The sequence below is a fragment of the Mytilus galloprovincialis genome, chromosome 12, assembly GCF_965363235.1.
Source record: "Mytilus galloprovincialis chromosome 12, xbMytGall1.hap1.1, whole genome shotgun sequence".
NCBI classification, from domain to species: Eukaryota; Metazoa; Mollusca; class Bivalvia; order Mytilida; family Mytilidae; genus Mytilus; species Mytilus galloprovincialis.
The window spans coordinates 66,472,339-66,500,037 of record NC_134849.1 but is presented as its reverse complement, the minus strand read 5'-3'; the positions used below and the strand labels follow the sequence as shown (position 1 = coordinate 66,500,037).

General features: G+C 31.4%; 1 protein-coding gene across 1 annotated transcript in view; it reads right to left on the bottom strand.

Moving 5' to 3' along the window:
- Positions 1-25,993, bottom strand: part of LOC143054597 (exostosin-1b-like) — a 76,839-nt gene extending 50,846 nt beyond the window's left edge. The window contains exon 1 of the mRNA XM_076227612.1: positions 24,961-25,993. Within this exon, the coding sequence (XP_076083727.1) occupies positions 24,961-25,862 (902 nt within the window). The 5' untranslated portion in view covers positions 25,863-25,993. The remainder of the gene's footprint in view (positions 1-24,960) is intronic.
- Positions 25,994-27,699: the final 1,706 nt, after the last annotated feature.

The window sequence follows — 27,699 nt, the reverse complement described above, 5'->3', positions numbered from 1 at the left end:
AAACTAAAGATGACTTCATTACTCATAACTGGTTTGAAACATCTTATTTCATAATCAATTATTAACAACTTCTTAAGCAATCCTAATTAACTGCCAGCTTTGATGATATAATCTACTAAAGACATGCTGTGAACAATTATGTTATAGAGATGTCATTGCTTCAACAATTATCTCTCAAACAATCCACAAATGTTATGTCATACAGAGTTTTTAACTTCAGCTTAAGAATACATGTAACTCTCGCTTTGATGCATTCACAGAAAGAAACCTCAAAATCAATTAAAATTGAATTAAAATCAATTTTAAAATGTTTTGAGAATTTTCTTTCAGTATGCATGACACATCTTCAGAAATTTCATCAACATGATCAAATAGGTGTAGAACCGAAAAATTTGGAGGTTATACATCATGTACATGTATAAAAACATTCTTGGGAAGCATCTACATCAAAGCCAATATATTTAAAAGTGCTAAAAAACATCCAACAAAAAACAAACTTCTAAGCACAAGTTCTGTGATATATTTGAATATAATTCGTATTAACAAAAGCAAATTCATGTTACACCCAAAATCTTCAAATACAAAGAATTGACATTTTAGCCTTTATTTAGTTTTGTTACATACATCAAAGGACCTTGATATTGTGGCTTTTATATGATTTTTCACTGGAAATCTATAAAATTAATGCAAACACATGGCTTCTCGTAGATTCTGCCTCTTTATATTCCCTAACTAAAAATTCTTGTTAATGTTTGTCAGCTGTAGTTGAGACAATCAATGTCATTAGCATACCCTAATATTTGCTAACACTTCAGGCCAGAGTTGAGAAAGAATTGATTAATAGACTTTTGAAGTTGTCTTTAGAATGACACAAATGAGAATTTATGCCACTCAAACTAATTGTAAATCTATGCCACTCAAACAAATGAGTATCTATGCCACTCAAACTTATTGTAAGTGACAATAGAATACATTACCAAGTTAAACATTTCAATCATTAGCAGAATGTTTTTGTTTTCTTAGAAGTTATTTTTTTTCAGAATTATCATGGTAATTTATTGAACTCAGGACTTTTTAAGACAAAATGAAACAAATTATATGAGTACAATGTTAATGATCTACATGTACTGTGTACACCATTATAGATGAAAGAAATCCTAATTGTACCGGTATAAATGTTTTTCCAGAGGAAAAGATGTTGTCAAACAATTAGATGAATACAAAAATTGTGCACGGTAGTCGGAACCAAATGTCATGGAATGAAATCGTATTTTGTGGAAATTTGATTCATAGATATATGCAAATGATACAACTCTCCATCCAAGTCACAATTTCATGATAAAAGTAAACCATTATACGGTAGCTCAAAGTACGGTCATGGTAGCATATATATAGTTTTCCCGAAGTTGCCATTTATATAAATTCATGATCCACAGAATAGCAAGCAAAATATATATTTCATAACTGTCTGTCTGATCAAATGAAACTCAATGAAAAGAATTTTTGTAGTTAAATTCCATCAGCCAACTCAATTCCGATATCATCTTTTCTTTATTTTCTTGGCATTTCATCCATCAGGTATATATATACAAATGTATATGATATCAATATTTTTACAAGAAAAAATGTGTTTGAAGGCTGTTGGTTTAGGTACTAGTGAAATTTTACCAGATTTCAATAATCAGTTTGAGGTGTTTATCGATTAGAGCAATGATGGATATATTATTTATCAGGCTTATCAGTAAGATGTAGGAACATGTGCCAGTTCAAAGCTGGTATAGACACCAAAAAAAGGAGTATTTTTTCTGATTTTTTTCTTCAGCATTTGACATTGAAGAAATAGAAGTAACTAATGAAAAAAGGAAGCCATTTTTTTTTTTTATTAAAACAAGAAAGTTAGAAAAAGAAATATAAGTTTTTGACATGTGCATCAGGGTAAGACAGACAGGACCCCTGGTGGTCAAATAAGTTTGTGACTAGATATCAGCTGTGAATTAGCACTGTTCAGCTGCTAGCAAATTATTTTGCAACACTTTAAATTAATCTTAACAAATGCAAAAAATTCAAACGTCAATCAAAATCTTAAGTCGTAGAAGTAATTATCGATCAATTAGCATGATCAAAAATAAAATTTCTAGAAAGGACACCTTAGCACAAAAAAAGCTGAATCCTAGAGAAAGAGCCCTGTAAATGGCAAAACAGAAAGACAGAAAAGATAAACTTCCAATCCACGAAACAGAAAACAGAAAAAAAATATTTACATGATCACATGATGAGGTGACACCCCAATTATATGCTAAAATTGGGAATGGAAATGCCGGAAATGTGTCAGAGACAACAATCAATCAAAGAGCAGAAAACAGCTAAGGGATCTACCATTTGATTTTTATGGTGGGGCTAGGATGAAAAATTTTGTCCTGCATTTTTTTAAAGCTGTAATCTCTGTCCTGCCTTTTTATTTTTCACTCTGTTCAGTCCTGCCTTTTTTTTTTAGTTTATTCTGACTTTTTTTACCTAAATTGTCGTCCTGACTTTTTTTTTTTGCAAGCGTCTCATCCTGCCTTTTTTTTACTCAAAACTCCTGTCCTGCCTATTTTTTTCAAATTTCATCCTAGCCCCCCCCCCCCCCCTTTACCCAGGGGCTCTTTAACAAAAAATGTGTACTAGTTCAGTGAAAATGGACGTGGTATTAACATTCCAGCACCCAAATTGCACAGGTCTAAAATAAGAAAATTTCAACACCTTAACCCAACATGATTGAATCCCTCCAATGATAATTTTATTAAAGTTCAATATCTTTCCTATTGAATATTGGACAAGGTACTCAAGAACTTTTTAAGTATCATTAAACAGTAAGATATAATCTGTTTGTACAAACAGTGAAATATTTGGAGTACCTAATAAAAGGGGGGTAATGTAAACCTGTTTGTTTAAAGTCATGGAATTTTTATCCTGTTAAAAAATGTGATGAAATTATTGATTTAAAATATATACTAAATTGGACAGTCAAGTTTTAAAACTGAAAAATTTGAACTTTAAAAAATTTAAAAAAAAATATATGTATGTATTATAGAAACTCATTGAAGGCTTAGTCTGAATGAGTGTGTCTAATTTTCACCAAGATATCATTGTCAGTATCAGAGTTTGCGAAATCTTTTTTTCCTTGGTGGTCCTTGAGGGAAATCTGCTGGTCCTCACTATTAATTCTATTGAAAAATACTAAAATTGTGTCAGTCCTTTGCAAAATTTTGGTGGACAGTTTTCAATAAATTAGTAGGGGGAGGGGAGTCTTTGAGAGATTTGACAATATAAATGATATTGAAAATTAAAGCAAAGTAGATAAATGCGATTTCATATTAGACATCTCTAGGTGTAAATATTTTAAATGCTGCTATTAAGTTATAGTACAGTCTATAGCTCTTTTATGCATATAATTAATTATTTACAATTTTAAACACAGCAAAAAAAAAAAGGGGGGGGGGCTTTTAAAATTCAAGTGCCTAGAGTAGATGCTACCCATTATACTGAATGTACTGTACATTCACGACATCAAAAACTTTACAGGAGGCAAAAATATCAACAATAACAGATCTGTTAACTTGTATACATTAATATTAAAAGAAAACGTTTACACTCTCTTTGAATAGAATTTTCTCTACAGTTTTGAATCCATCATTCCAATTCAAATCACTAAACAAACATTAATGTCTGGACTCCACCTTAATTTGGACTTAACTAAGAACACCCTTTCACCTCGACAAATGGCCTAGAAGAGGTTCACCTATAATAAACAGTACTAACAACTCAGTTATCTTTCATATCTGAATATTTTTTCAATATTTTAACTCAAGCATTAAACCTTTATGTAATAGCACAACAAACACTGAACAAAGCCGATCATTTTGTTAAATTCCTTTTTAACCATATACATACAATTTAACGTACTAGAATTGAGATTGTATCAGAATTCTTATAAAATTTTAATGCCCTGTTTGGGGAAATAAACTTTGTAATTTCGTTTTATTACACCATTGGTATAAAAATTCTTTTTTAAACAAATATGGAGAAAAAGTTTTTGATAACGACCATTAAATTTGTTTGCTATGTGACATAAAACGTTTGATTTACTATTCAACAATGTAAATATAGCAAAGAAGTTTTTTCTTTCACACGCCTTCTAAAGGTAAAAATATCTTATAGACTTATATTTGACCATGATAACCCATAAGATACACCCTAGGAAAATTTATGTACAATCTGTGTTCTAATTTAATGAATGATGAAAGTTCAGTTTAACAGTCAATAAGATGGTGTTAAATTTATACCTTTAAGTTGTTTAATGCTTGATATCTAATCCTATCAATCTCAGTTTAAAATCAAATGATTTCAAAAATGATTAGTTTTCTTGAATAATGTAGTCAATTCAATCATCCTATCTATAATAGTGGATCATCATTGTATTATGCAGCAGTACTCTTCCAATATAATTACAACACTATCAGTGGCATTTCCAGAGGGTGCAAAGTCACCTCCCCCCTTTTTTTTTATTGGCGGATCAATGCACTTGAATTGGAACATGTGGTTGGAATGCCCACCACCTTTTTAAATTGGCTACATTGTCTTCAAATTTATCAAATTTAATCATAGTTAGTCTTATAAAAAACATGAAGAATATGAGGTTTTATATATTTACCAAGCATTTCTATCCTGATTTGAGCATAGCAATATAAAAAGTATTTGAAGCAATGTGTGTACCTGTTTACTTACTGGAGATTTTAAATCTGTTGTAAATGAAATATTTTGGGTATAAATCAGCAATTTTGAAGTTGAAGAGGACAACTTAAAATTCCATAAACCCACAGTGTTCTTTATAGATTCATAAATTTAACTGTATTAAAACACATGTCACAAATAAGGCTTTGTAAGGTCAGTAACTGTACAGTATAAGGACATCTGTTAAGATCATCATGTTCAATCATTTGACTTCATGCATGCAAATACATGTACCACATGCACAGTTGCAGTTTAGAACCTTACATCTATGCATCTAATTATGCTAGGTCATTCACCCTAAATATATATGTCATTAATTATATATAAGGATTATGTACCCTTGTGTTGATTCAATGCTAATTAAACATATGGAAATTTTATAGAAAATCCACAGCCTTTATCATGTTTATTCTTAATTGTAATCTCATATTTGGCAATTTAATGACTGATAGATATAGAACTATTGCATGCAGTGATAGCATTGATTTCCTTAAAACAAGTTTATTAACATAGTTATTGGTTTAAACAAATATAAATATGGACCAAATCAAGTACACCTTTAAGGGTGCGCTAGACTTTTGTGACTCAGCACGAGGTATTTTGAAATTTACAGGTTGCTAAGAACTTTTTGTAAACAATTTACACTAGCACATCATAGAAAAGCAAGTGTGTAATCTAATTATTTCAAATTTTAAAACAAAATCTCTGTATTAAAGGTTGTGGATTTTCTATAAAAATCTTGGTTTATTTGCCACAAAGTCCTCTTTTTCTATAAAATGCAACGAAATAGTAAATAATAATGCTTTGCATTAAGTTTTCCCTTGGTATACATGTACAAAATGGCCTATCTCTATTATTCATTATATATCTGTAGTTTTGATACAATTGAAATTTGAAAAGTTCATACAAAAATGTCAACAGAAGGGGGTCATAAACCTTAAGTGGATCTATAATATTACATATATATATCATATTACATCTGTTTCCAAAATAAATGATATCAACTACCTACTTCCCATCAGTTAATGACTTTCTTCCTTAATTCAACAATTTCCATCCTGTGTCATAAATGTTTAGAATGTCATGTCATGTTTTTATATTTCACTTAATCATTATTCATCTTAATATATTTCCTATACTTAAAAGAACAGTGTCTGGTTACATATTAAAGTGTTGATGCTACACACCTTTGAACATTGGTGTCTATAAATGAATCACCTGGTTATGTCAGAAAACAAAATTGTTGTCAAGTAAGAAATGCAGCGAACTTTTTTTTCACCCCAAAAATCATATCGTTTATATTTTAAAGCATTAGAAACAAGAATGCGACCCTAGTACATGGATGCCCCATCTGCACTATCATTTTCTATGTTCATGATCAGCATGATCATTGGACCATGAAAATGGGGTAAACTCTAATTTGGCATTAAAATTAGAAAGATCATATCAGGGAACATTTGTACTCAGTTTGAAACTTAATTATTACATTTGTCAGACAATGGAACATGATTTTTACATTTGTCAGACAATGAAACTTAATTATTACATTTGTCAGACAATGGAACATGATTTTTACATTTGTCAGACAATGAAACTTAATTATTACATTTGTCAGACACTGACACTGGATTGTTACACTTGTCAGACAATGAAACTATTATATTACATTTGTCAGACAATGGAACTTGATTTTTACATTTGTCAGACAATGAAACTATTATATTACATTTGTCAGACAATGGAACTTGATTTTTACATTTGTCAGACAATGAAACTTAATTATTACATTTGTCAGACAATGGAACTTGATTTTTACATTTGTCAGACAATGAAACTTAATTATTACATTTGTCAGACAATGGAACTTGATTTTTATATTTGTCAGACAATGAAACTTAATTATTACATTTGTCAGACACTGATACTGGGTTGTTACACTTGTCAGACAATGAAACTATTATATTACATTTGTCAGTCAATGAAACTTTAATATTTATTACAGATGTACATGTAAAACAATGAAACTTTAATATTTATTACAGTTGTACATGTAAAACAATGAAACTTTAATATTTATTACAGTTGTACATGTAAAACAATGAAACTTTAATATTTATTACAGTTGTACATGTAAGACAATGAAACTTAAAATATTACACTTGTCAGACCAGAAAAGTTTAAATAATATTAGTCACAGACAATGAAAAATTTAATATTACATTTTCTGGCAATGGATGATGTTGAATTACTCTGTTTGCCTCTAAATAAAAGCTGTTGCTCTACATGCACTAAGCCTCTTGTAATCTTCCACAGATCAATAAATTCTTGGAAAAGATGTTGCAAATAAAATTTTATTATTTCCAATTATATTTCAAAATGTTAGATGAAAAGCATTTGAAGTTTTGATCTGCTGACTAAGAACAGATATTCCAAACTGCACGCCCACATGTAGTAAATTAATAAACTTATTAAACCCACATGCATAAATTTCAAACACTTTATGCAGGAAGATAGGACTTTTAAGTCATAAACCAGAAATTTTATAATCGATTCCATAATTTGCTAATGCATCCTGAATTCTAAAAGCATTCAAATTCAATTAGAACTTTCTGAACTTGCTAGAAAGCTTTATATCTTGATAAATAAATTCTCAGCTTTTCACAGATGTTGAAATATACATGTAAAACATTTATACAAATTAATTTCATGAAATATAAAGACCCATGCCTGTATTGCCCAAATAATTGTGATTGGTATTTATAAGCTAAGGAAATATGTAGCTTCAAAATTTCAAAACTATTTGGAAGTTTTTTTCATTCTCCTGTTAAAATTGATGTACATGTGAAACAAATCCATTGACACTGTGTGTGCAAGAGGACACAATCTATAAAAGTCTATAGACTAGTTTTGGCCAATGATCATGATGAAAGAAAGCTGTTAAAATTGTCCAGTGACAAATAAATTATTTACTCGATCATAACAAGAACATTTTAACCTGATATGAATATGTACCCTGTATTACTAGACATGTAGAGGGATATGCTGAGCCAAATTTTTAATCTGCTAGCTCACAAGGTGTTACTGTTTTCAGGAAGATATGTCACCTTTTACTAAGACACACTATTTTGACTGAAGGCGGCCAGTTTTTTGTATTACTACTTCATGTGGTACATGTACATGCTTAGTGGAGAAGCAACAAAAAAATGTTCTTAAGTATAATTGTTCAAAGTGGCCAGGATTCAAACCCACAACCTTCTATACTTGAGACTGGGAGCATATGAACATCAGATCACAGAAGTTGAGATTCAGAGGACAGACTGAGGACAAAAAGTACATATTAAATCCTTCCACTTCTTGATATTTTTTAATCCACATCTGTAAGATGTCTATCTAACACTGTTTATTATTGTTTATTGCTGTGTATTATTGTTTATCAAAGTGTACAAACAATTCTCAAACATCTGTCACCTTCTGATATACATTTTTTTTCTTTTTTGTACTCAAGTATTTCTGAATTCTCTGTCATAAATCAATGCGAGACATCAACCATGCAGATCCAGCAAGATTTTTGTCCATTCTACACCAAGCTTTTTCTTTCTATTCTATTTTATCTTTGGTATGATCTTACACACTATGCATGGTCTACAAGTTTATTTAAATGTTTATTTACTAAAGATCACTGTCAGCCTTCTGGAGAGCACCAGATATAGAGTTCATTCCAGGTTCTTACATGTTTATTTACCAAAGATCACTGTCAGCCTCCTGGAGCACCAGATCTAGAGTTCATACCAGGTTGTTACATCATTTGTACATGTTTAACTTGATAAAGTCTTTAGTTTTGTGTGTGGCATTTCTAATTTCTGTTTGTATCGATATCTTAACATGCTAAATGTTAGCTTTTTTAAAGCAAGTAAAAACTTATTTAGAATAAAAAGAATCGAACTAGACCAATATGTAATGTGCTCTGCTAGATGATACGATAAATACACTTCAGTGTATCAAATATTTAGGTTTTTATATTCACAAAAATTTTACGAACAGATTGAGGTATAAATGCATTTTTAAGATAACAAAACACTGTGGGCATCACAGAATATTTGTTCCACTAACACCAATACCTTAAAATGTCTTATTGATAATTGCTTAACATCACATCAGGGCTAAGATATCCTTAGAAGATGACAGGAATTTATTCAATTGTTTGCTTTTCATCAAATGTTTCATTAGAAGAACAGACTCAAGTACAGCATTTCTGTCAGTAGCTAATAGAGGCATGACAGGATTAAGTTCATTACCAACACTGCCAAGGTTTCTTGATAAACATTCGGTCAATTTCAGACATTGTGTACGCTACAGCAAAATGACTCACACAATTGAATTTAGAGACCTTATTATATATATATTAATGATGAATAAAATGGATTTGTCACCAAGAGCCAATGCACGTCGAGTTTAAGGGGGACTATCGAACATGCATAGCCCAAGGCACAGGGGGTCAGTCTTTCGCAAGACTTAAGCAATGGCAGGCAAAACTATAAAGCAAGCAGCAAGTTGTAACAATTTTATATAATAACAGATCTAAATGATGATAATGATGCCGAAACAATTTACAAATAAATAAAGTTCAAATGTTCCAAATAATAAAGTCACTAATTTCACTAATTCACAGTTAAAGTTAAGTCCAAAATGTTCGTAATATTCCAAATTGATGTTGTCTGGCTTGAATAGTTACTGTTGTGTTGAGCTGTCTTTTGAGTTAGCATTTTTCCTGAGTAGCTGAGCCTGGTTGGCTTTGGAAGCACTCCTATCTGGATAACACTGACGAGACTACACTGACGAATAACTGTTCGACTCCGATATTTAAGGCGAATCCTGAAAACTACTCATAAATGACAGACATTGATAATTTTGATAATTGAGATGATTTGAGTTTTAATAATATTGTTTACAATGTCCAAAGGTGAAATATGAATAATGTCAATTAGAGAGATACAAGTTAATTACATTTATAATCCTAATTAAAACATAATATTGCTCAGATTAATTAATGACAATTGACAAGATACCAAAGTGTTGCTCAGAGCAATTATTTACAAGCGACATGTTTAACAAAATTTACCTGATTAATTAAATTCAAATTTGTAATAAAATATTTCATAATTTCATATTTTCTAAAATAATATATTTTCTCAATAAAATTCACTTTGAAAACTTTTACCTAAAAGAACACCTATGACAAATTCCCCCCTTCTCCAATATGTTTGTCCTCAAACATGAGAAAATATACAAAAACATTAAACGATAAACATAAATAAATATATACAATAATCATGAAGAATAAACTGATATACACAAGAAAATGCCTAGATAAAGATAGCATTTTTTGCAAGACAAGATGCATAATTCAAGATTAGACAAAATTGCTATATTAAGAAAATTGCTAATTTAAGAAAATTGCCAGATTAGATATGAAAAGCAAGACTAATGAAAATAAGAAATAAGAAAAGACATATGTAAAGAAAAATTCTAAACTGAAAATTACATAAAAACAAATAAAAATTTTAGGCTGTATGCTTCTTGTATAAGGTGGTCGGCCCTATACAAGTGCAGGGTGTGGAGTTGAATGACCAGTCCAACTCCAAAGGGTTTAAATCATTGATCATAAATATCCTTTTTAAAACAAAAATGTTACATAAAAATAAAACAAAACATACTAGCTAGTATTACAATAAAAATACAAGACATACACTATATTTACAATACCGGTACCTATCTTTTCACAATCACTATATTATGTAATTCATTATTTGCCAATCTATGTGGCTATACTCTATAATATTCTCATTTATACCAATCTATGTGGCTTTACTCTATTATATTCTTATTACCATGATTACCAATCTATGTGGTTTAATTCAAAAATCTATTCTTTGACCATCTTTGTGGCTAAAAATAGTAGCTACAATTCATTATTTCATTCTATAAAACAATATCATATTTAACTATTGTACATGTACTTTTCACAAATTTATCTTCTCCTCATACTTATTTCTATCTTGTATTGTTGTTCTAATACATTTATAAAGTTATTTATTGACGCATTTGACAGACTATCAAATGTATCCCACTCTGGTGCAATGACTGGATTCCTGTATCCCGATAAATATTCCGTTGTACCATCTATGTTGTATCTAATTTCATGTATTTTACCATCGGAGGCTATTTGAAAACTGCAGTCGCGTTGATTTTCTTTTCCTAATCTTTTCTCCATAGTATATTGAATGTCTTGTTGTAAAAGGGCTTGTTTGAAATGTTCCTTGTGATCTATCAAAACTTGTCGTGCGGTATTTGGTACTGAAGTCATTGATTCATATTTTGTTGTATTTCCAGATTTAATTAAAAAGTATGGTCGGTTGTTGACAATTTTCACAGCCAATAACTGTTGATTTTCATTTCCTTGTTCATTTATGGTTTCAGTTTGTGTGCTTATATCAGCTTTGACTTTAGTTGAAATATATTGTACACTATTAACAGCTGGATCTGGTTTTGTGAAAAATTTGTGTTTATTCTGCTGTAATGGACGTTTTCTTTTCTTACCACTCATTGTACGATGCGCATGAAATTCTCGTATTAATTTTGCTGGGACCTTGCATGGGAAATACCATTCTGTGTTTCTAGATTTATCGGTAAACTTAAGTTTATAGTATAGTGTACCATTACCTCTGACTGATGATAGAACTTGTTGAATCTCCTCTTCTTTGAATGCTTTGCACTTATTGTTCTTACAATCCTGACAAGATGGCTTGTTGTCTTTAACTGGTGCATTTACGGTTGAATCTAATGAAGGGCCTACAGTTCTCTTATTTGTTTCACTATTTTGTGCTGGTTGTTGATTTTGTTGTTGTCTGTTGTTGATTCTATCGACAGGAAGTTGTTGTTGGTTCTGAGTTGGCCTATTGTTGTTTATAACAGGAATTGGTGGTTGTTGTCTATTTATTCCATTGTTGTTGATTGGTGGCACAGGTTGTTGACGATTGTTTGGTAAAAGTCGATCATTATCATTGATATTGTCATCTTGTATTTCTTCTGGATTCAATTCTTCGTTGTCATTTTGAAACTCATCTGGTAAATTAGTCGGTCTGTCTTTTGGATCGTAATATGGCTTCATTCGTTGCGCGTTTACCATTGACACAACCTCTTTGTTTGTTGCACAATTCCTAAGTTTGTAGGTACTATTTGGTCCAATGCGGGTTATATAATAAGGTCCTGACCATTTTCTATGTAATTTTGGTGCTTTTCCGACAGGAACTTTGGTACAATAAAGCCAAACACGTTGAGCTGGTTGAAATTCAGGTTCTTTAGATTTTTTGTCATATTGTTGTTTATATCGTTCTTGAGCTTGCTTGATGTTTTTAGCAGCAATCTTTCTTGATGTTTCTAAATTTTGAAGAATTCGGCTTAAAAATATTTTGTGATCTTGTGCCAAACGATCTTTTGGTATTAGCGCTGTGTCAATGGGTAATGTCATTTCTCGTCCATAAAGTAAAAAGAATGGTGAATAATCAGTTGATTGAGTGGCTGGCGTAGCACGGTAGGCCATTAAAATTCCAGGTAGAACATCATACCAATCATCTTGTTGATCTCTTGTATAGGCTCTTAACGCTTGTAAAATTACAGAGTTCATTCTTTCGCATGCTCCATTTGTCTGTGGATGGTATGAGCTTGTAAGATGTCTTTTAATATTGAAGAGTTCTGAAAGAGCTTTAACTAAATTTGAAACAAAATTACGTCCGCGGTCTGATAAAAGGGTCCTAGGAGCACCATAACGGGATATTATTTCTCTATATAAAACATTTGCAACTTCACCTGCTTCCTCAGATCTTAACGGAAAAGCTTCACACCATTTTGAATAACTGTCAACTACGAGTAGAACATGTTTATATTTATCTTTGGTTGTTGGAAGGCCACTTAAAATATCCATATGCCATCGTCCGAAAATATCATTTGTTGGTTGTGGTTGTAAAGGTGGTGGTTTTGAATTGAAAGCGCGTTTGGACTGCTGGCACACTTCACACGTTTTTACATACTGATTAATGTCACTATACATCGATGGCCAGAAATATTTGTTTCTAATTGCAGCATATGTTCGTTCAAATCCTTGATGTCCTCCTCCCAGAATGCAGTCGTGATATGCTTTGAGTATTGAATCACGGAGATTCCTTGGAACTGCAATCTGTTTGACAAGTCGCTCATCTTTTGGCACTTTCTTACAACGTTTTGAGTAGAAGTGTTTTAAAATTCCATCTTCTAACTCAAAGTTGAATGATTCGGCTACGACTGCCCTTGCAAGTTCTGGATTCTGTGGTACTCGTCCTGTCTGTTTGTATTTAATAATATCGGCAAAGTCTCTACAATTCTCTTGTTCTTCGGCTAAATTGGTTAATTGAATATCATTGATTGTCGCGGTTTGTAAACTTGAAATAACTGCATCTTCATTTTCACCCTTATAAATAAATGTTATTTCGCTATATTCTTTCCGTATATCGATGGAGCCTAAATGGTCTGCAAGTTCACTAGAGTCAAAAGAAGCACTATTGTTAATTTCTAAATGTTTTTGTCTTGATAAGCAGTCTGCTGGGTTTTTAGATCCTGCACGATGTTGAATTTTAAAATTATATCCTTGTAATAGCAAACTCCACCTACCAAGTCTTCCCTGACAATCTTTAATTTTCTGAAGGTACTTAACTGAGATATTGTCTGTATATACTGTGAACTCTTGATTTGCCAAATAATGTTTAAAATGTTGAACTCCTTCCACTAATGCTAGAGCCTCTTTATCAGTTATATGCCACTTAAGTTCTGAACCCCTTAATTGTCTACCGCCATAAGCAATCACATGTTCTAATCCATTTTGAATCTGACTTAAAATATATCCATTTGAAAATTCTGAAGAATCTGTTGCTAAGATGAAAGGTTTGTCTAAATGAGGAAATGATAAAATTGGAGCTGATGTCAAACGGTCTTTTAAATTTTCAAACGCAATATCACATTCTGGTGTCCACTTGAATCTATGTTCTTTCTTTAGAAGCTTTGTTAATGGAGCTGCTATGTGGGCATAGTCTTTCACAAATTTCCTATAGTAGTTTGCCATTCCTAAAAAACTTTTAACTTGCTTTGCAGTGGTTGGTCTTGAGAAGTCCTTAACTTTTTCTGTATTTTGAGGATTGACGCGAATGCCATCTTTTGATATTACATGTCCGAGATACTTGATTGTTCTTGTTGCGAATTTACATTTTTCAGGATTAAGTTTCAGGTTTGCTTCACGTAGGTTGGAAAACACTTGTTGAAGGTGATTAAGGTGGTCTTCAAAGTTCTTTGAGAAAATCAGAATGTCATCGATGTAAACCAATGCAATTTTGAAATTTAAATCCTTTAGCACTTTTGTCATTAAACATTGAAAAGTTAATGGAGAGTTCATCATACCAAACGGAAGTCTATTAAATTCATATACACCTTTATGTGTAATGAATGCACTTTTATGCTTTGTTGTTGGGTCTAGCGGGACCTGCCAAAATCCTGACGTTAAATCGAGAGATGAAAATAGTTCTGGTTTTGAATCTGCTAAAGTGTCAAATATATCTGTCATAGTTGGAATCACTGCTGACATGGGTTCTGTTATACGGTTTAAAGCTCTATAATCTACACATACGCGTATACTTCCATTTCTTTTCTTAACAAGTACGACTGGACTATGCCATGGTGAAGTAGATCCCTCAATAATATTATTTCTTTCCATTTCATCAAGTTGTTTATCTAGTTCTTTGCGCATTTGTGGAGATTGTCTATATGGAGCAGCACTAATTGGTTTTGCATCACCAGTATAAATTGTGTGGTAATGCAAGTTGGTATGTCCCAGTTCACTTAAATCCTTTGCAAATATGTCCCTATTTTGAATTAAAAAATTTTGAATTTGTTGTTTTTGTTCCACTGTAAGTTCTAAATTGTCTAAATTAAATCCTAGTTCTGAAAGTTCACTACAAAGTTGATTACTAGTTGTTTCACTAAGAGAGTTTATAGGAGCAGATGATCCTTCTGTGAACTTTGTAACACGGTTCGACTGTATAGTTTCGGCTTTCGCAATTTTAGTCCTCCTGGGAATGTAAACGGTTGAATTTGTAGGATTCATAAGTCTGTATGAAGCTATGCCTCTTAACACTGTAGAAATTGTCTTCCCTCCTGCTACTTGATGTTCAATGGATAAGTTTCCTTTAGGTTCTAAAATTACTGTTGTTCCATGTTTAAACTTTCCAACATGTACTGGAATTATGATTTCAGATTGTGGTTGTATTTGGACTAAATCCACTGTGGTTGCCATGGCAATCTGAATGTTGTCATCTATGAATGTTGGAACAGTAACTGTAGACACCATGATCTCCTTTCCTTTCAGTGTAGCACTATCTTTTTCTGATACATTAGGCACAGATATTGTCATTTTTCCAAAATCCAAATTAACCTTATGAGTTACCAAGAAGTCCAATCCAAGAAGTATTTTTGAATGAAGCGTTTCGAAAATGTGAAAGTTCTGTAAAATTTTGTGTTCGCCGAATCTAATTTCCAAAATAGTTTTTCCTAGCACTGGGTGTACTTCTCCACATACTCCAACTCCACTAAATATTGATGATCTTTGTATTTCAGCTTGTGGTTTAAGTTGTTTTAAAAGATGTTGACTTATACAACTTATAGTGGCTCCACTGTCAATTAAGCACTTTTGATTTGAATTTTCAATGTTCAGGTACATAAAGTTTCTTTCTAAAGATGATTTAAATTCTATATCTGCTTCTTTTGCTGTAACAGTTGAAAGACTTGCACATTTTGATCTTTTGCAGCACCATATATTCTTAATTCTTTTCTTTCCCATGACTTCTACTAAAAGAATTTTGGCTATATTAGATAAAATATATTTACAGAATAAAAAGGCAATGTGCCATATAAAATGTGTGTAAAACTACAAAATGTCTTAAATTTATTAGCAGTCTCAATAATTTATATATATTCACAACTTTTCTTTGAAGAAACTTTTTGCTTTGATAACTAGCAATTTTATTTCGAGAATTATTATGAATATTATTATTTCAAAAGCTACTTATCTTTAGTCTCTGTAGTAGTTCTATTTTGTTCACACACTGCAGTTGTCTTTCTTTACAATTAGTTTGCCAACTTTGGTACAGCAACTTTTAAAGTTGAAAACTGAAACTAAACAAGATTATAATTAGACTTCTGTAAATGGTAGACTATGAAAAAAAAAATCATTTGAATACTACCAATAACTTTTACAGATTTAAAACTAATTTTTATTTTTAATCTATTTAGATTCAATCTTGCACAATATTTGCTGAAACTGGAAAATTAAAATTTAAATGTTAAGATAAAATAATAAATAATATTTCAATAAGTTACTTAGCTTCAATAGTTGATTCTCATTCTCTGCTGTTCCTTCAGTTGAATTTTAGTTACGAAATTCCATCACAAATTTTGTAAGTAGATAATTTAAAAGTAGTTTTGAAAGCTGTTGCTAATAATAATGCCATGCCAAAGCTAAATGGATCGAAATGCTGCCAACGGGCCCGCCACCAAATCTGTCACCAAGAGCCAATGCACGTCGAGTTTAAGGGGGACTATCGAACATGCATAGCCCAAGGCACAGGGGGTCAGTCTTTCGCAAGACTTAAGCAATGGCAGGCAAAACTATAAAGCAAGCAGCAAGTTGTAACAATTTTATATAATAACAGATCTAAATGATGATAATGATGCCGAAACAATTTACAAATAAATAAAGTTCAAATGTTCCAAATAATAAAGTCACTAATTTCACTAATTCACAGTTAAAGTTAAGTCCAAAATGTTCGTAATATTCCAAATTGATGTTGTCTGGCTTGAATAGTTACTGTTGTGTTGAGCTGTCTTTTGAGTTAGCATTTTTCCTGAGTAGCTGAGCCTGGTTGGCTTTGGAAGCACTCCTATCTGGATAACACTGACGAGACTACACTGACGAATAACTGTTCGACTCCGATATTTAAGGCGAATCCTGAAAACTACTCATAAATGACAGACATTGATAATTTTGATAATTGAGATGATTTGAGTTTTAATAATATTGTTTACAATGTCCAAAGGTGAAATATGAATAATGTCAATTAGAGAGATACAAGTTAATTACATTTATAATCCTAATTAAAACATAATATTGCTCAGATTAATTAATGACAATTGACAAGATACCAAAGTGTTGCTCAGAGCAATTATTTACAAGCGACATGTTTAACAAAATTTACCTGATTAATTAAATTCAAATTTGTAATAAAATATTTCATAATTTCATATTTTCTAAAATAATATATTTTCTCAATAAAATTCACTTTGAAAACTTTTACCTAAAAGAACACCTATGACAGATTACTACATATAGTACTGTAAATTGTATGTCGCTTAAATGGACAAAAAGAAATGCTGAAATGGATGGTATCTTAATTTGCCATTTAAATTCTGAATCAGTGAAATCCACAAAAATATAAATGTCCTTTAGGCTATGATGTAATGACAAATTTATCTCAGCATATGGCATTATATGGTATTATATGGCATTATGTGGTATTTTAAACAGATATATCATGTTAAGGAGGGGTATTTGCGAAAAATACCAGTCGAGAGAATGGTAAATTTCGCGAGCCGTAAGGCGAGGGAAATTCATTCTCAAGACTGGTATTTTTCGCAAATACCCCTCAAGAACATGATATATCTGTTTAATTACACCGAATGTCAATGTTCAAAAACGCATTGATGATCGTGACGTTACAAGCGTCCAGTCGGATAGAGTATTTTTTGGCAAATACCACGGAAGAGAGGGTAAAAAAGGCATATTTTTTTGGCAAATACCCCGGCGGCGTTAAAAAATGAACGATATGCATTTGATAACAGTAAATTGGTGAAAAATACACTAGCTATCAACCAATCAAAATCCAGGATTCTTACATAAGGTGTAATTATAATAAATAAATGTTCAAATTTTTGTTCTTTGGATTTTGCAAACAGTTGTCGCAAAAATAAACAGACCGAGTCATACTACATGTACTAGTAGTGAGCATTGATGACGACAAATGTCCTTTAATTTTTTATATTTTATACATGTACGGCATGGCGCCAATAAATCTAATGTATGTTAAAGACACCCTTGTAGATTTCGAAAAAGAGCAGGCTAATGCCGCAACAAGGCAGCACTCGCACCCGCAAAGTGGAAAGGGATTAATATAAGTTGCAAAACTTGTTTCCCAATCCACTATAAATAAATATGTTTAAACTAATGTAGTACTAGTGCACAATGTTTAATTCAGAAAATTTTTTGTCCCTTTCTAACTTGTTACAAAATTAATTAAATATACATGTATCATAGATTAGTAATCTAAATTATCAAGACATTTAGAGACATGCAAATATTATAATTTCAGATTCTACTAGATCAATTTTTGACACAGTAGATAGGAAACTCTTATGAAACAGACACATATTTTTGGCCATCCCTTTAGATCAGAACTTCATGTGTCAATCTCCTCTATACCCCCCTCTATTTCTTGTTACAGAAGCAAACACTTGACTTGACAGACTGTGTAATTAAACAGCCATGATTCACATGTCACCCTCCTCTATACCCCCCTCTATTCCTTGTTACAGAAGCAAACACTTGACTTGACAGACTGTGTAATTAAACAGCCATGATTCACATGTCACCCTCCTCTATACCCCTCTCTATTTCTTGTTACAGAAGCAAACACTTGACTTGACAGACTGTGTAATTAAACAGCCATGATTCACATGTCGCCCTCCTCTATACCCCCCTCTATTTCTTGTTACAGAAGCAAACACTTGACTTGACAGACTGTGTAATTAAACAGCCATGATTCACATGTCACCCTCCTCTATACCCCTCTCTATTTCTTGTTACAGAAGCAAACACTTGACTTGACAGACTGTGTAATTAAACAGCCATGATTCACATGTCACCCTCCTCTATACCCCTCTCTATTTCTTGTTACAGAAGCAAACACTTGACTTGACAGACTGTGTAATTAAACAGCCATGATTCATGTGTCAGTCTCTGTACTGACATACCTAACAGAATAATTTGTTATCTTAAACCTACTGTTTTCCTTTAGTTTGCTATAAAACTGATTTATTACAAAAAGTCTGAATAGTTAATGAAAGAGTATTGCTACTGTTTGATGATGTGATGAAAATTAATTCTGTGTACATGTACATGCATAATTTGCAGTTGACTGATGGTGATGCATGTATATTTTGTACTAAATATATGGAGTATATATATATGTATGTACAGATGTATGCTTGTTGTGCACAAATTAGATGTGACAATTGAAGACAGCACAGACTTGAATTTCCTAGAACTTGTACTGTATCAACCCAATACACTGAATCCCCTGTGATTTATATTTTATATTCTCTGAAAACTATCATATATAATTTTTATATATATATATTTGTCAACACGATTTAATAACAACATTTTTCGTATAATAACATCTTATATCAGTACCGTTGTGCAAATGTTTGATACTGATATAATTTTTTCCTTATCTGCATAGTATCGTCTAAAAGAATAGACGATCTGGTACATAGTAAATTTGCTGCTTGGTCCTTTTTATAGACTTCTATATATATATAATAAAAATTGAGAATGGAAATGGATAATGTGTCAAAGAGACAACCACCCGATCATAGAAAAAACAACAGCAGAAGGTCACCAACAGGTCTTCAATGTACAATAAGGAATGACTGTATTATTTTTTCTGTCTATGCAGAAATAACATAAAAAATGTGGTGCACACTGAATAACGCGCATAGCGGGTTATTTACAGTGTGCACCACATTTTTTATGTTATTTCGAATAGACAGAAAAAATATTACAGTCATTTCTTATAATTTAATTCTAAATTCCATTTTAAACCGTAGAAAACCATGAAAAAACGTTGATGACGTCACGGTCACATGACCAAATTATGTCTATGGGCTCAAAACAAAATAACGTCAGCCAATCAAAAGATGCGTTACATCCAAAATTAAATTATATGTATATAGTATATATGTTCATACTTGTCAATCGAGATAAAGATGTCAAAGAAACAACATACATGTACAAAAACTTAAGACACATAAAATATACAATTGTACATGTATTTATTTAACTGTCTAATGTTTAACAGGGGCGGATGCAGGAATTTTCGAAAGGGGGGGTGCTAACCCAGGGCACCCAGGGCAAAGGGGGGGTGCAAAACATATGTCAAGATACAAATGCATTGATCGACAAAAATAAAGGGGGGGTGCGCACCCCCGGAACCCCCCCCTGGATCCGCCACTGTGTTTAACAAAGTAGAAGACTTGATTATCAGCAAACTTTTCCATTGGAAACTTCTAAATACACCATGTACACTGCTGATTCTAATAAACTGTGAACTACTATCAAATTTCAATATTTGTCAAGTAAATATTTACACCATTTTGTTGACGGTGATTTTGAAGTATTTATGTTAAGATTGACCAGCACAAATAATGTACACAGTCACACTGATATAAATAAACATGATAAATGCCCAGTCTTTGCTGAGTCCTAGATGATCAATTCCTTGATGACACAAACACACACAAAAGTCACATGCATGTAAAATTGAGAATGAAAATGGGGAATGTGTCAAAAAAGAGACCACAACCTGACCAAAGGCCAGAAAACAGCCAAATGTTATGTTTATTTGCAGTATACATGTACAAAAATACAATTATAGTATATATACTATATGGATAATAAAGGAATTAATGCCAATTTCTTTTTAAACTTATTTAATACATGTAATTGGTATAAACATGATAAAGTGATTTTCATGTTATAATGTGGAACCTCCCCCTTTTTTACAGCTGGTCATCCAATAAATGTTAGAATATTTACAGAAGTCAAGAGAACATAGATCTATCAAATTTTGCCATGAGCATGACCATGCATGATAAGAAGTTAAATTCAAATTTTCATAAAATGCACAGTTAAATGCATATTACTGCATGTAATGCATTTATCATGTGTTTTATAATTGTAAGTATATCTGATCATTTCAAGTAAGCTATAAACTTAATTTTGTATTTAATATGATCTTAGTGTCTAAGTGTCAGACATTCTTATATTTACATACTAAATAGTGGCCCAAGACCACAATTAATGACCCCGCTTTTCGTTGTCCACGAATATAGTTCCTTTTAATTAGAGTGTATTTTTCCTTAATTTTTTTTCTTTCCTTTCCTCACTCATTCCTTAAATCTTTTTGGGTGGAAATGAAAGAAGAGAGGTCAAATAAATTTTTGGAGGTTGTATTTTAACTGATTTTGATATGGAATGAGTGATTAGGTCAAGTGCAAAAAGGTGATATTTACAGTTTTCGGAACATCTCTTGACTTGTCAATAGGGGTATGGATGTGTATTGGATAAATTTGTAAAAGTGATTGCTTCAATCTTTCTGAATTTTGGATATATATTTGGACTAGGACAATACATTACACACACAAAAAATTAGACAAAAGTGCATGGTGCAATTTTTTAAATGATGCAAAAGGTTATAAAGAACTGATAGAGGAATTAATTGTGGTCTGTGGCCTAAGAGGTGCATTTCAGCAAATTTAGAATTTTTACTTTGGCATCTTTTCTGAATGATCTATTGGTATTGATTTGTCAAACTATATGAGAAGAAATGATTTTCACTTTCATTTGATTGAAATTTTGTGAAAAAGTCACTTTTCAGGTTAAATGCCTAAAATGTAGCTTTTTCACTTTTTTCACTATTTTTTCAAAAACAGCATGCTTAATTTCTCTCTGACAGTTTTTTTCTGATATCTATTTGTGTTTGTGGTATTTATTTCAGTTGTTTAACTTATTTGTGAACTCTGAACACAAAAAAAGTAGATAAAAACATAAAAAGAGTGCAAAATGTGCTGTTTTAATAGTCTAAGTCTAACGGTCAGTGTACGCAGCAGGTGAAATGTGAAGTTCTATGCACTTAAAAGTTGTATTCCAAAACAGATTGCACTGAACCTACATCAAAAACACTTATTACTGGTTGCTTAACCATTTCTGTTTCACAGACTACCTTTATTTTCTTCTGTTGGATAGCTAGTGGTATAAATATTGGCCTTTTGAGGCTGACATTTCATTCAGTTTTTAAACAGTAAAGTTAATAAACTTTGCATCAGACCATACTGTCTGCATCATGCATATATAGTTGAAAGTGACAGTCTTGTTACATCCAGGCTCCATGTTTTATCATATCTGAGCACAGATTTTAGCAAAAAGAAGTTTATCTCCATCTCCCATATCATTTATATGCTTTTAAATATGCAAATGTGGGGAACGGCCTAAACTGGCAATCTGTTTTTTTAAGCATAACATTGCTAAAGACCATTTTATCCACATGCGTTATGCTATTTGAAACTTATATTTCCATCAAAAGTACATTTATAACCTGTTAAAGTTTGTTTGATAACTTAACAGCTTCAGAAAATTGTGGTAAGTGAAAAATATTACATTTGATATAAGGCCTCACCCTAATTGAAAACCTCTATTTTTTGGCACAGGCTCATATAAAATTAACTTCTGGCCATTTTGCATAAGTCTGATACATGAAATATGCTTTCTGTTGCTTTAAATAGATGTTAACTTATACATAGAGACATTAAAAAGGGTTAGTTTTGGTATCTTTTGGTTTTTAGAAGCTCAAATTTGATAGTTTTAATTGTTCTAATTCAACGCCACAATTCAGCACCCAAAATTCAGATATAAAATATGCCACATTTTTTTTATTTGGTATCATATGGCTTTGAAACTTTGTAACCTGTTTTATAATATACTAAGCTTGAATCATGCCAAGTTTTATTAGAATTGGTCAAGTTTTAGGCCTCTAATAGGCCCAAGACCACAATTAATGACCCCGCTTTTCGTTGTCCACGAATATAGTTCCTTTTAATTAGAGTGTATTTTTCCTTAATTTTTTTTCTTTCCTTTCCTCACTCATTCCTTAAATCTTTTTGGGTGGAAATGAAAGAAGAGAGGTCAAATAAATTTTTGGAGGTTGTATTTTAACTGATTTTGATATGGAATGAGTGATTAGGTCAAGTGCAAAAAGGTGATATTTACAGTTTTCGGAACATCTCTTGACTTGTCAATAGGGGTATGGATGTGTATTGGCTAAATTTGTAAAAGTGATTGCTTCAATCTTTCTGAATTTTGGATATATATTTGGACTAGGACAATACATTACACACACAAAAAATTAGACAAAAGTGCATGGTGCAATTTTTTTAATGATGCAAAAGGTTATAAAGAACTGATAGAGGAATTAATTGTGGTCTGTGGCCAAATAGTGTGTTTAGGTATTGGATCATCAAAATTGACAATACCATGAATACTACACAAACAGGAAAAATTATATGAGTCTAAAAGATTGTGTTACACAATCTTTTAGACTCATACTCTGAGGACTCATATATATATATATATATAAGTGACTGTTCTTTTTGCAGTAAATACTAAAATGTCGTATTCAAGTCTCTCACAGAAAAAAACAAGATGTCAAGAATGTGTCCATGATAGTCATGATAGTACACAGATGCCCCAACGGCACTATCATTTTCTATGTTCAGTGGATCGTGAAATTGGGGTCAAACTCTAATTTGGCTTTACAGTTGGAAAGATCATATCATAAGGATCATTTGTGTAAAGTTTCAAGTTGATAAGAGTTCAACTTAGTGAAGAAGGACAGAGGGATGAAATAAACAAATGTACGAGCGAATGAACAAATGGACAAATAAACAGACGGACAGACCAGAAACATTATACCCCTCTTTTATCGTAGATAAAGCATAAAAATAAAACATGAACTTAATTTTCAGTAATTTAAATTAACCTTTTAACATGATTAAGGCTGCATATTTTCTGAACATATCAAGACTCGAAACTTGTCAGATTAATTCTTTGGCCAATATACATGTACCTGTAATATAATCTTTCCTTTGATTTTTCTATTAAATTTGAATAATCTCAACCTAACTTCACACAACACTTGTGTCAAAGAAAATTAAGTTTAAAATACTTAAAAATGAAGTCAACACTATTTCACCAAAGATTTGGCTTAAATAGGGTTTTGTATTCAAAATGATTCAATAGAAAATGTCTACTGATAGAATTGGTTTTAATTTTACGACAATGTTTGACATGTACATGTACATGTGTGTAAATTTGATGAATGAGCTTCAACTGCATGTTTAAATGTACATGCATGGGTAAACTAAAGGTTTTTATCAAATACAGTTCTGTTTCAAGTGTTTTGTACTCAAATTCACAAAAAACATGTTTTATTATACCTTTTAAATCTGCATTTAATTTTTCATATTTTGAATTATTATCGTGATTATGTGAAACATTGAAAATAAAATTCCCACACTGACTATAAATGACAATACAATATTTATAAGTTATAAATTTCCTTTCAGTCTGAGAGATCTGACATCATCTTCCACATACATTTTGTACATGGAGTGCACATTTCTATTATTTAAAGCCTTTTATACAGCATATATTTTTATTGAAGCTTCAAATTGTTCAATGGTTAAATTTACAACTTCTTTTGTAAATTACATGTAGTGGGTACATTTATGATACCTGTAATAAGGAAATTTCATAATTTTTATTTATATCTTGAATTGCTCACCTTTCACTGGGAAAACCAAGCTGTTTGTTTATGAACCCTGCTTTTCATTTTTGAGGAAATGAAATATTACAAATGAAAAAAACAAAAAGAAAATCTTTAAAAAAAACACAGCAAAATATGAATTCAAGTAAAATTAAAGAAATAAAGCAAAAATTTTTGATTTAAAAAAAACAACAAATCTATTATAAAGCTTTCCTTTGGATTCACTATGATTTCTTTGCTTGGTTTTTCTTGTTCTGACCCCTCCTGCATTATAACTGAAACATTCAGATGAGGGGGGCAGGGAAGAAATAGCTGTTCTTCGTGTTCTTACAAACATACTTAATTGTAATATTGTATATAAATCTTAGTTCATGTAATATTATTTTTAACTTACTTGTCATATTCTTCGTTATCAACTTTACATCTTGTATCATTTAATTCTCTTGCTTTTTTCTGCCAGTTTTTTCCATGTCTGCATGTAGTTAATAAAATTATATCCTCTTTGTTATGAATATGGTAAAGTGAATTTCTCGTTTCTGAACCGATTCCTGTTAAATATCTTTTTCCTTTAAATCCTAATAAATATTCTCGAAACGGTGGGATGTTGTTTATAGAGTTATACACATAAGCTCTTTCCCCACCTATTTCGGGGAGTTCTTTGGCAAATAACGGAAACGATATATCGAATCCAGGGCGGAATTTGAACACAGATAAACTTGCCTTGGCAATCATTGCCTCGCCTATATCAAAATCCAAACTTTCTATATAGTTTGGCCAAGTTCCTGAATATAAATTTAAAACAATATGATTTTTACCATTATTCCATAACGACAATTGGTCCAATTTAGACTGGATATCTTTGGCGTAGTCTTTACTAAGGGTATCACGATCTAATGTATCAATGGATAAAATGAATACACATGCTTGCTCCGGGTCCGATGTATAATATATGGAATTTTGAATGGTCCGTAAGATTTTACTATAGGTTTCTGAAACCCTTTCTTGAATGGGGTAAATATAAACTTTAAATCCCAGTTTACACTTATTGAAATCAAAGCAGGTTTCCATTCTACAACGCTGTTTTTTGGACTCAGATGCGGTTTCTCTTCTTTGTTTAGAGGACAAGTGCAAGTCCTCTTCAAAGATTTCATCCTCGATGTCAAAGAAACTGTACAAATTCCTTTGAAAAATTCTTCCATGGTGTGAATTTTTATGGAGCTTTGTACCCAAAAAACACAATAAACATATGATAATCCCTAGAAGAATTGAAAGAAAATATCGCTTTTTGGCCTGCATGGAACATTTGATCCTATTACTCTAGACTGTCATTTCGAATCAACAATATTTTACCCAATTTCAAACATATTTTCAACTAAATCCATTAGGAACGAGAAATACACACATCCATGGTGGCCGCCATGTTTACGTCAATGCTTTGTGATTAGTTGAAAGGTCAAGCGATAGGGTGCCTATTGGGGAAATGTTGTGTATTAATTATTAATCAGATTATATAACTACCTATTAAACCATTAGAGGTGATAATCATTTAATTAACGCCATTATACATTAACTGTTTAATCTAATCAACACTGAAAGTATAATGATTGCGGGAAAATCGTTAATTGCATATTAAACGGGCACCTGTCGTTTCGTTTTACCGTAAATGTTATAATTCTACTGTCATGCCTTTTACTATTGTACTAAAATATAACAAGTCGCTAAAAAATATGTAATTGCAGTTCAATATTCTAGCATGCATTTTTGATAAAAAGAAACTTAAAGTACCTTAAATTTTATTTATTTTACACTGTCATAATTCTATTTAGTAAATTTAGTAGTTAAAAAACGGCTTTGCAATACAAAATACCTGATATTATTTCAAAATCAAATTTAATGTAAACTTTTTTTTTTTATTTTGTCAAATGTATTTGCAATAGGATTTTAACTTTTGAGGTTGTATGTATATATAAATGAAGCATATGATTGTGACTGATTTTAAAATCTTTTGAAGTTATTTCATAGATAATATGTAAGAAGATGTGATATGAGTGCCAATGAGACAACTCTCCATCCAAAGGCAAGTCACAATTTGTAAAAGTAAACTTTTATAGGTCAAAGAACGGTATTCAACACGGAGCCTTGACTCAAACTTAACAGCAAGTTATAAAGGGCCTCAAAAATGAATATTGTAAAACCATTCAAACACTTGCATTCAAACGAGAAAAACAACGGTTTAATCTATATATATATAAAAAAAGAGAAACGGGAAAAAAACACTTATGAACCACACCAACAAACGACAACTACTGGACATCAGATTCCTGACAGGTACAATTAGGTGCTCAATACTTTATATTCATTACTATTTTTAAATTCTTATTTTCCCTTTGACAGAAGATGGTAAAAACAAAATGGTAAAAACATTTACTAAATTATATCATGTGTAACAGGAAATAATATCGTAAATATAATTTGATATTTAACATTCATTCAGACATCTTATACGGTCAGGTATTTCCATGCAATCTTTAATGGTAGTATTCTTTACAAAGCACAAAATATTCATTACTATTTTTAAATTCTTATTTTCCCTTTGACAGAAGATGGTAAAAACAAAATGGTAAAAACATTTACTAAATTATATCATGTGTAACAGGAAATAATATCGTAAATATAATTTGATATTTAACATTCATTCAGACATCTTATACGGTCAGGTATTTCCATGCAATCTTTAATGGTAGTATTCTTTACAAAGCACAAAATTGTCGACATTCACTTCAAAAGCTAACCAAACATTTAAGCAGACTAATTCAAAAGGGATTTTATCAGGTCATTTCAGCTGACATATGTTGTTATTAATATTGATTCACTAAAAAGGTCTTTGCATCGGAAAGAAACACATTTATTCTAAAACCAGTTGTTGGTTATGATACGGATTATGTTCTTCTAATATATTTTATGATGGTTTGATAGTTATAAACCCATAACGGGAGGGCTTGTGCTTTATTTTCATATGATGAAGACATACAAAGATAATCTTTCAATCAGTTTAATAGAGGTCTGGAGCTGGCATGTAACTGCTTTAGTAGTCCTTTGTTAATTTATGTAGTAGCATTGTCATTTTGTTTAG